The following is a 9,695-nucleotide window of genomic DNA, read 5'->3' as shown; positions in this document are numbered from 1 at the left end:
TCCGAACATTACTTGATGAGTTTCTGCAGGCTGTTTGATAAACAGTGGCTTCTAATGTGCAGGCAAGTGTAAGAAAAAATAAACATTTTATACATAGAGAGCTATCTAAATAGCATCTCTGCTCCATATGTTGTAGTACCCACAAGAGGCTCATTATAATCCCTGGACCTTTTGTGCACCAAATACTTCAGTCCAGATAATGCTGTGCTCCATCTGCCTTAATCTCTGAGCTGCACAATGTGAAATTCTTAATGCTTTGACCTACTATATGCTAGCATTTTTGATCTTGGATTTTTCTTGTCCATGTTGCCATTTCAAACAAGTTTTCAAGGTTGTTGCTTTGATGTTTGTCAGTTCTACTGAATTATTCTGTGGTGTTTTTTTTTTTTTTTTTTTTTTTCCTAACCCAAGAAAGATTTATAAATGCTGATAAGTGTATGCATCTCTAAATTATTTTTACTGTGTTTTATGTGTTTGATTTTGTTGTGCCATCTTTTAAGTATTGTGATTTGTTGATTTTATTCAAGGTGTCACTGACTGGGCAGAGATCCAGAAATGTGTGGTGGTGAAATTGTTTTTTTCAGCAAAGAATCCTTTGCTTGCTCCACTGACATATATTTAAACCTGCTATATATTTAGCCATCAGCATAAAACTGCATAGCACTGTATTTCAGAATTTTACTCTGGAAATAGGGTGCTCTTAAAATCTACAGTTACTTTAGAAATCTTTTAAATTTTATATACCAGAGAGTTCCACTCAGTATCATTAAACATTGATTCTTCACAGAGATCTTGTTTTTAGAAAGCACTAGAACCAACTGTTACTTTACTGATTTACTACTTTGGTGAATTCACAATTTTTAAGTAGTATATATGATTACCATCTTTTATTGTTTATATATTAGGAAATTGTGTTATAGCTTTCAAACTTGTTAGCATATCTTTGAAATAATAAATTACGAAATACCTATGAAATAATTAGCTTTTTGTCCTTAACATTTTTGTTGGCTGTTATTGTCCAACACTTCTTCAGACTCTATATAATTAGATTTAAAGCTGTTAAAAAGTTGACTATCTGTTCTTTAAAAAGAAAAGGTAAAATGCAATTTAAAGGAGCATTAGGAGTAACTTTGTAACTTCAGATTCTAAAAATAAAGTAGATTAGAGACTTGGAAATACTTAATTTCAAACTTGCTAAGATTTGTAATTCGCTTTGAATATTAGACATCAGAATTTTTATATATAAATGACAGGCACATGTGAGACATGCATTTTTTAAATGAGCCCATTAATTTGATACAGAAAAATATAAATATAGAATAATAGATATATTGCTATAATAACAATATAAAGGTAAACAAGAAAAAATCCATATGATAAATATGAAATTTCTCTATAATATAGAGAAAAGTGTATCAAATTGAAATATTGGAAAGCTGTGGCAATATTTCTTTCAGTAGTTTTCACGAATTTTCTCAAACTGAATATGTTTTCTAAGAAAACAGTTAATTAGAGCCCACTGAGGTTATAAAATAGAATGTTATCTCCAGGAGTGATAACTATCAAATGTTTTCTTTATTTTTAAACAAATACTCCAACCAGAAAATTATTTGGGTTTTTTTTAAAAAAAATGGTAAGGATCTTTCTTGTGTCTACCCTTTACTACCCTAAATTCTTTCTTGTGACTGCTGTAAATGCTTATCATTTTTTTTTTTTCCCTTCTTTTCTCCTAAGACCACCTAAGTGTAAGAAAAGAAATCCCTGCGCATTTTAATCATACAGTATGTATCAGTTCAGGATTATCCATTCACACGTACAGTCACTGGTAGAAGATAATGCTCCAAACTGTCTTTCTGCTGCCTACATGCAAGCTCTTCCCCTGTGGTAACGCAAGACAACTTGAAGCCCCTCTTACTGAAAGAGCGATGGGTAACCTTCCATCTACTGGCAGTAGGATGATGAACTGTTGTGTGAGCGGTTGCATAGCAACTCTGCATGTGCATATACTTATCCTATGGTGAATGCTTGTCTGTGTTTTTTGGAGGGGAAAGCTTATGAAATAGACTTGGCAAAAATGTTCACACTGTTCAGTGAGCTACTGACATGTTGTAACGTCTTACCCTTCTGTTAAAAATGTTTTGTTATATGGAAGGACTTAAGGTTAAAAGACACATTGGTTTTTAAGTAGTTCTTCTCTGTTTAAAATGTGTGTGCATATGTTTACTATCTTTTGGGAAAAAGGGCTTCTACAGTGGAGCAGAGTAATCTATGGGCCTGCTCAGCTTGTGCCCCAGGGAAAAGCGGTCCCTTACTGTGGGAGGGGGGAACCAGGAAACTTTCAGAATGTAGCGTATGTCTGGAAATGAAGGATTTGTCTTGGTGTGGATGGAAGATAAAACCAGTGGTTTGATCAGATGCCCAGTGAAGGAAGGGAAGGAAAGAAGGAAGGAAGGAAGGAAAATTCAGGGCAAGTAGAGAAGTCCTTCAGCACAACAGCTGTTGTTGTCTTTGGTGGCTTTGCAAATCGATTGCTTGTAGGGGTGCTGTTGGTGTTTTTCACTCGTATTTATTCATACTGTGCCTTGTAATACTGCACATATCCAAACCCACAAAAGAAGGACCTGAACACCGAGCTTTGCCCACAGCTGCTTAATACTCCTGGCATTGCCTTGGCCAAGTGATGTACTGAGAATGTAGCATTTTGTCTTAACTGTTCTAACCTGGCTGTTGATTTTATGTTACTACTAATTAGCTTGTAGTTCCAGGAGCATATGGCTGGTCTCCTGTGGATTGTCTGACCAATTACTTTTCTTCAGGTACCAAATTTTTCTGTAGGTACCAGCATGGGGCTTTTGCAAGAAGTTTCTAACAAGACCTGTCAGTGGATTTAGTAGAAGGGATGGGGTGAACATTCATGCTTCATTATTAATGAAAAATAGGTTTAACTATTAGGAATTTAAAGAGTAAGTAAATTTGTCTGATTTCTTAAAGTTGTTTAAAAAAAATCCTAAGTGAGTCATATTGCGATCCATCTATCGGGCAATGTCTTTCAGCTCAAAGAGTGACTGTAGAGAACTTGGTGGATATGTTTGTGGGCAAGGTCTCAAAATTGTGTTTTGAGGCTGACATGGCTGTTAGAGTGGAGGAGGTCTCAGATATGCCAGACCTCACAGCAGAGGAGTAGAATTCCAGCCAGAAAACTCAGGAGGCGAAGTTCAGAATCAGTGGGTTGAGAGAAAGGTGTTAAGGTGTATAAAATTGTACAGTTTGTTAAACAGCAGACAACCCCCTGATTTTTCGAGATTCTATTTTTATGTGGAGTAAAAGGTAGATCTGTGCCGACTGAGCCAATAGTCTCTTTTGGTGGATTGGTTCCAATAAGGAGTTCTTAAACGATAAGCTGAAAGTAAAGCATTCTAATATTTATCTTGGATTGATGAGGGGTTTGTTCTGTTTCACAACCTATTTCAGATACTTTGTGAAAGCTGTTGATGCAAACTGAAAATCTTTTCATTAAATGTGCAGAAAGAAAATATAATTGAATTACAAGCATTAAGTACACTTAGTCTTTTTACTAGTTAAACTTGTGTTATCAGCCAGAGTTCTAGATGATGGTGAAGTATTTCCACTTTAAAAAAAAAAAAAAAAGTAAAAGAGATTTAAAACCCTGTGAAAGTGAATGTCAGAAGTAGTAATAAAGATGTTCCCATCTTTTAGAAGACAGATCTTGTCATTGCAAAGCTATTAATATCTAGAAAGAATTTTAGTGAAGAATATGCTCATGGCTTACTTTGTAGAACTGGGTTTCCTCTCTTAAGTGTAATCCTTTGTGGAATTAAGTAGCCATGTCTGTGACAGAAATACTGCTTTCAGTACTGTTTAATCAGAGTGATTTGAATTTGTACTTTGCATACAAATAGTTCATCACTTCTATATTTCTGAAAATGCAACAGAGAAAAAATGATTTCACAGTACTGAAATTCTAAATATTCTGTTGGTAAGCGGGTTGAATGAAACTGCATGTACTTATATTTTCCATTATTTTGGTTGAAAAACAATTCTGTGTTCTTGAATATAAACACATTGAAAGACTCAAAAGTTCAGAGCACAGTCTGTTTTCTCCTTCTATTACTGTCTGTTGGAGTTCGGATGTGATAGAGGGAGCAGGGACTCCACAAACTGATCTTGTGCAGGGTCTGCCAGGGATTCATTAGGTGGAAACAACAGTTTAAACTGGATATTCCAATAGGTGAAGGACAGCATTTCTTATAATGAAACTGCAGTTACATAAAATAGTCGTGTACCTTTGCAGCAGTACCTGGGTACTGAGCTTGCTTTTCAGAGGTATAACTAATACGATCGAACAGCTTGTGTTTCAAGTGTACTTTGTTGGTGTTTTTTGAGAATGTTCAGTGGTTCAAGGCTATATAAATAGATGGGAGATAGCATAGTGAGTTGGCGTGGAACAGTCCCATGTGTCATTTCTTAGCTGCCCAGACTGCCAGCATGCTTTTAACTTTCTGATGTAGCAGTGAACAAGGAGCTGCTGTGTTACTGTGTGTCCCTATGTTATACGTGAAAATTTGAATTGATTTTACATGTTTGCAGTTACCACAGGTGTGGAAATGATGCATTTGTGCATTTTTATGTATGAAAATATTTAATAAAGAAATGGTAATGTGTTGCAAATAGTCAACCTCTCCTTACATAACAGTGTCATGAATTAGTAATTACCAGTGTATAGAGAGAAAATTATTTACAGAATTTTAGAACAGAATAAAATAGAATATTTTCAGTTGGAAGGGACCTCCAACGATCATCTAATCCCGCTGCCTGACTACTTGAGGGCTGACCAAAAGTTAAAGCATGTTGTTAAGCACATTGTCCAAATGCCTCTCAAGCACTGACAGGCTTGGGCCATCGACCACCTCTCCAGGAAACCTGTTCCACCATTTGACCATCCCTTGGTAAAGAAATGCTCTCTGATGCCCAGCCTAAACCTCCCCTGGTGTTGTTCTGAACCATTCCCACACATCCTGTCACTGGATCCCAGGGAGAAGAGCTCAGCCCCTCCCTCTCCCCTTCCCCTCCTCAGGGAGCTGTAGAGATCAATGAGGTTGCTCCTCAGCCTCCTTTTCTCCAAACTAGACAAGCCCAAAGTCCTCAGCTGCTCCTCACAGGACGTGCCTTCCAGCCTTGCCACCAGCTTTGTTGCCCTCTGGATGCATTCAAGGACCTCCCTATCCTTCTTAAATTGCAGGCCCCAGACCTGCACACACAGCACTCCAGGTGAGGCCGCACCAGCGCTGAATCCAGGGGGATAATCACATCTTTTGGCCGGCTGGTTGTGCTGTATTTGATGCCCCCAGGATGGGGTTTGCCCTCCTGGCTGCCAGGGCACACCGCTGGCTCGCCCTGAGCCTGCTGCCCGCCAGCACCCCCACATCCCTTCCTGCAGGGCTGCTCTCCAGCCGTTCCTCTCCCAGTTTCCTCGTGCCTGGTGTTACTTTGTCCAAGGTGCAGAATACAGCACATGGACTTCTTAAATTTTGTCCCACTAATCATAGCCCAATGTTCCAATCTATCTAGATCCTTCTGCAAGGCCTTGTGTCCCTCCAGAGAGTCAACAGCACCTCTCAGTTTGGTATCATCAGCAAACTTATGGATGATGCATTCAACTGCTGCATCCAGATGGTTGATAAACACATTGAACAGAACTGGCCCTAGAATTGAACCGTAAGGAACACCGCTGCTGACCAGATTTTGTTGTAAACACCAACTGAATGCTCTGTAATTGGTTGTTTCAATCTAGTTGACGGGGTGGTTTTTTTTTTTTCAGAAATACGTGATTAGATTTTGTCTGGTTTTATCAGTTTGCTTCTTGCTTAACTGAACTGTTATCATTGACCATTTTTATCAAGTTCTTCAGCTAGCACAGGATCACAAGAAATGGTCAAATTAGCTAACGGGTAAATGTCAATTATCAAGCTCTCTTCTGTAGAGTAGTCTTTTAAATTCTGGTGAAGATTTCTGTTCTTTGTCATTCTCATGTGCACATTCATTATTCTTCACTGTGGATATTGGGAGACCTTAGTAGGTAATATAATTAATTTATTCTTAACCACTCCTTGTTGGATTGCTACAGTGTTGTTGTTACTTAAAATTTGTTTTATAACAACTTTTTTTTTTTTCATTTTCTTCATATTTTTCAGATTATGGCACAGGCTCCAGGTTTGGGGAAGAGATATATTAAAGCCTTTTTTAAAGGTTTCTTTGTTGCTGTTCCGGTAACGGTGACTTTCCTGGATAGAGTTGCCTGTGTAGCAAGGGTGGAAGGAGCATCAATGCAGGTATTGTTGGAAATAACTTTTCTGTGTCAGGAAATGAAGAAGTGACTGTCCACTGACAATAGCAAGGTGGAAAAAAATCTTTTTCTCAGTTGTTGTTAAATGACCACATTGTAGTATGGAATAGTTTCATTTTGACTTTGTTAAACAAATGCCTTTAGGATGTGAAAAGAAAAGCTTCTGAGAACAAAACTTGCCAAAATTCTGTCTCAGTAAAAGGAAAATATATAGATAAGTAGTGATAAAGATACATATTTTTGATATCTTCCTAGTCATTTAGAAATAAATATTTCTTTTTTGAGCACTACCTTTTGTCTCTTGGGATTGAATTGATGACTCACAAAGAGGCTTTATTAATTTTTAGTAGCTGTATTATAGTAATTGTGAGGCAGAACTGGTTCCTGCTATACTTACTTTTACTAATGAACAAGTGTGGCACCATTTCAGTGAAGAATACTGAAAAAAGCATGAACGTAATATTAATGCCTATGCTTCCCAGGACATAAGTATCAGTTCACTGTTTTTACTTTGGTTATGCTGGATGTTTATACAGTGTAAGCAAATAAATATAAAGAGGCCATGTAGCATTTAGAAGATAAATACTCATGCTAGTGAACAGCTTTGTTTCCTCTGTTATTGGGACTTGAAAATATATGCTGTATGTAGTTAGCCAATTTTTGTATTGTTACTTTGCATTTTAAATCATATGCACTGCCTATTGCTACACATCACCACTGAAAACTAGAATTTATTTTGTTCCAGTGTTGCAACATTCCAATTAGCAGAGACTAACGATTTGATTCTTGGATGCTAAGCCCTCTGTTCTGATTATCTGAGTAAGCTCAGAACCTTGAAGAGAGGTTTCACAGCAATCAAGGCCAGCTGCTGGAGTTTGAATTGTGCAGCATTCATGCAGAGAAAACTTGGGCTAGAACCTGGGCTTGGCCAATTTGTGCTTAATGCTATAGAAAAGCATGGGGTGGGGAGGAGGGAATGGCAAGGTGGCATTGTGCTTTTTGTGTCAGTCTGTAATCCTGTGTTTAACATCTGTCAAGAAACCTCAGCTGGTCTAGAATGCAGCTCTTGCCTCTAGAACAGGGACCAAAGTAAAATCATCATACTCCAGTAATTCTGCAATCCAAGAGCGGGATTTAAGTGTAATGTAAGTTACCTTTGCCCTTTTCATGAATGTTACTCTGAATATCATTGATGACCAATCAAAGGTACGAGTATTTCAGGGCTTACAGTTGCAGAGCCAGAAATTTGCTCTAGAAAGGAGGAGAGGAGTGGGAAACTGGGAAAACCAGTTTCATTCTCTTTAGACAGGAGAAATTCAAATATATAACACAGCATCTGTATAAATACAAAATCAGCCAGATGAATACAACTTACCCATTATCAGTCTCTCCATTTTTTTGCCTCTGTTGGGATCTAGAGCCACATGTAGCATTCAAGATACAGATGCATTTTGAATTTTATGGATTTGTTTTGTGTTTTTTTTTTTTTTATTTGGGTGATTTTTTTTTTTTTTTTAATTTCTTTTGCTACTAGTGAGCATGACCTGAGCATTTAATTTTTGAGGGGTTTTTTTTTTAGCCTTTCATTGTTTGGTCTTTTCTGTCTCTGACATAATGTTCTGTTTGACATCCATTCTTTTTGGATAGTTTTTACCTCAGTAGCTGAAAAGAAATCATCTAGATTTCCCTACTCCACATGTCTGTTGAGCTCCTCTTGTCAAGACCTCATTTTTGTGTTTCCTTTGAAGTCGGAGTCTCAAGTGTTAAGGAGTGCTCTGGTGGTGTTCTAGAGTGTTGCTTCTGCACTCACTTGAAGGGCATATAGTTAACTGTGGTTTATCCATGGAAGATTTGAAAAACACTACAGTTATTTGCTCAGATTTATCCAACCTGACAAAGAAGGATAGGCACTCTTCATAGTGGCTAGGGAACGCAATATATATTCAGTGGGTGATTAAAATCTAAGCTCTTCACTTGCTGTGTCTGTTGACTAAACATTCCCTCTGTTGATTGAAGTATGGGTAGCTTGAAAGCTGACTTTTCTAATTTTACTGACATCTCAGTGTCTGAAAAATTCTCTTTCTGGTTTTATTCTGGACTGTAGCACTGAAATAGAGGCTTGTTTTAAACTTTTATGCCTATGGATGTTTTTCAGGCTACAAAAAAAGGCTTCCTAGTGCTTCTAATAAGATACTAATTTCCTTGCCAAGATTTATTAGTCACCTAACTAAGTCTGACAGGGACATAATTATAAGGAATATATCCCTCTCTTGCAGAGTAGCTTGAAGGAGTGCTGGTCATTGTGTTGCAATTCCGTCTGTTTGCTGTGTTCTCTGAAGACTGATGTATGTTGAAAGTATCTGAAAGCTATGGGTATGGGGGAGAGTGAAGTTCGGTCAGCATGTAGTCATATATCCATCAATCACGTGCTTCCAATGATATCTTATTGCTTCAATTTGAAGATATCATGGTATGATTCCCAAGACTTTGTTTGTAATAGACCTCTAAAACATCTATCTAGATGTGTACTCGTCACTGTGGCTCATGCTGAGCCTTGTGGTTTAACCCCAGGTGGCAATTAAGCCCCACACAGCTGCTTGCTCACTCCATCCAGGTGAGATAGGGGAGAGAATCAGAAGAGTCAAAGTGAGAAAACTCGTGGGTTGAGATAAGGACAGCTTAACAGGTAAAGAAAAAGCTGTGCGCTCAAGCAAAGCAAAGCAAGGAATTCATTCACTGCTACCTGTGTTCAGCCATCTCCAGGAAAGCAGGGCGCCATCACGTGTAATGGTTCCTTGGGAAGACAAACGCCATCACTCTGAACATCCCCCCCTTCCTTCTTCTTCCCCCAGCTTCATATACTGAGCGTGACACCGTATGGTCTGGAATAGCCTTTTGGTCAGTTGGGGTCAGCTGTCCTGGCTGTGCCCCCTCCCAGCCTCTTGTGCACCCCAGCCTATTCAGGGGTGAGAAGCAGAAAAGGCCTTGACCCTGTGTAAGCCCTGCTCAGCAGTAATGAAACCATTCCTCTATTACCAACACTGTTTTCAGCGCAAATCCAAAACGTAGCCCCATACTAGCTACTGTGACCATTACCTTTATCCCAGCCAAAACCAGCACAAGCCTGAAATTAAAAGTTCTGACAAGAAGCAAGGAATAAATCTCTGTGTCATGCTCACTCTCGTGCTCTTGCTCTCTGTTGTGCTCTCTCTCTCTCCCTCCTCCCTTTCTCTTTTTGTTTTGGACCAGCCTTACTGCTGCTTCATAGTTACTGACGATGGTAATACTTTTTGACACCCTGCCAAGCATGCTGCAGAAAGGTTCTAATGAA

At 38.4% G+C, this 9,695-nt stretch overlaps 1 protein-coding gene across 2 annotated transcripts in view; it reads left to right on the top strand.

The window, feature by feature from the left end:
• Positions 1 to 6,215: 6,215 nt before the first annotated feature.
• Positions 6,216 to 9,695, top strand: part of IMMP2L (inner mitochondrial membrane peptidase subunit 2) — a 466,129-nt gene continuing 462,649 nt past the window's right edge. For both annotated transcript variants that reach the window (XM_009635334.1, XM_035890908.1), the window contains exon 1: positions 6,216 to 6,350. In XM_009635334.1, the coding sequence (XP_009633629.1) occupies positions 6,216 to 6,350 (135 nt within the window). The remainder of the gene's footprint in view (positions 6,351 to 9,695) is intronic.

Source organism: Egretta garzetta, unplaced genomic scaffold (assembly GCF_000687185.1).
Source record: "Egretta garzetta isolate BGI_Z169 unplaced genomic scaffold, ASM68718v1 scaffold503, whole genome shotgun sequence".
Taxonomy (NCBI): Eukaryota; Metazoa; Chordata; class Aves; order Pelecaniformes; family Ardeidae; genus Egretta; species Egretta garzetta.
The sequence above is the reverse complement of the archived record's forward strand: the minus strand, read 5'-3'. Positions and strand labels throughout refer to the sequence as shown.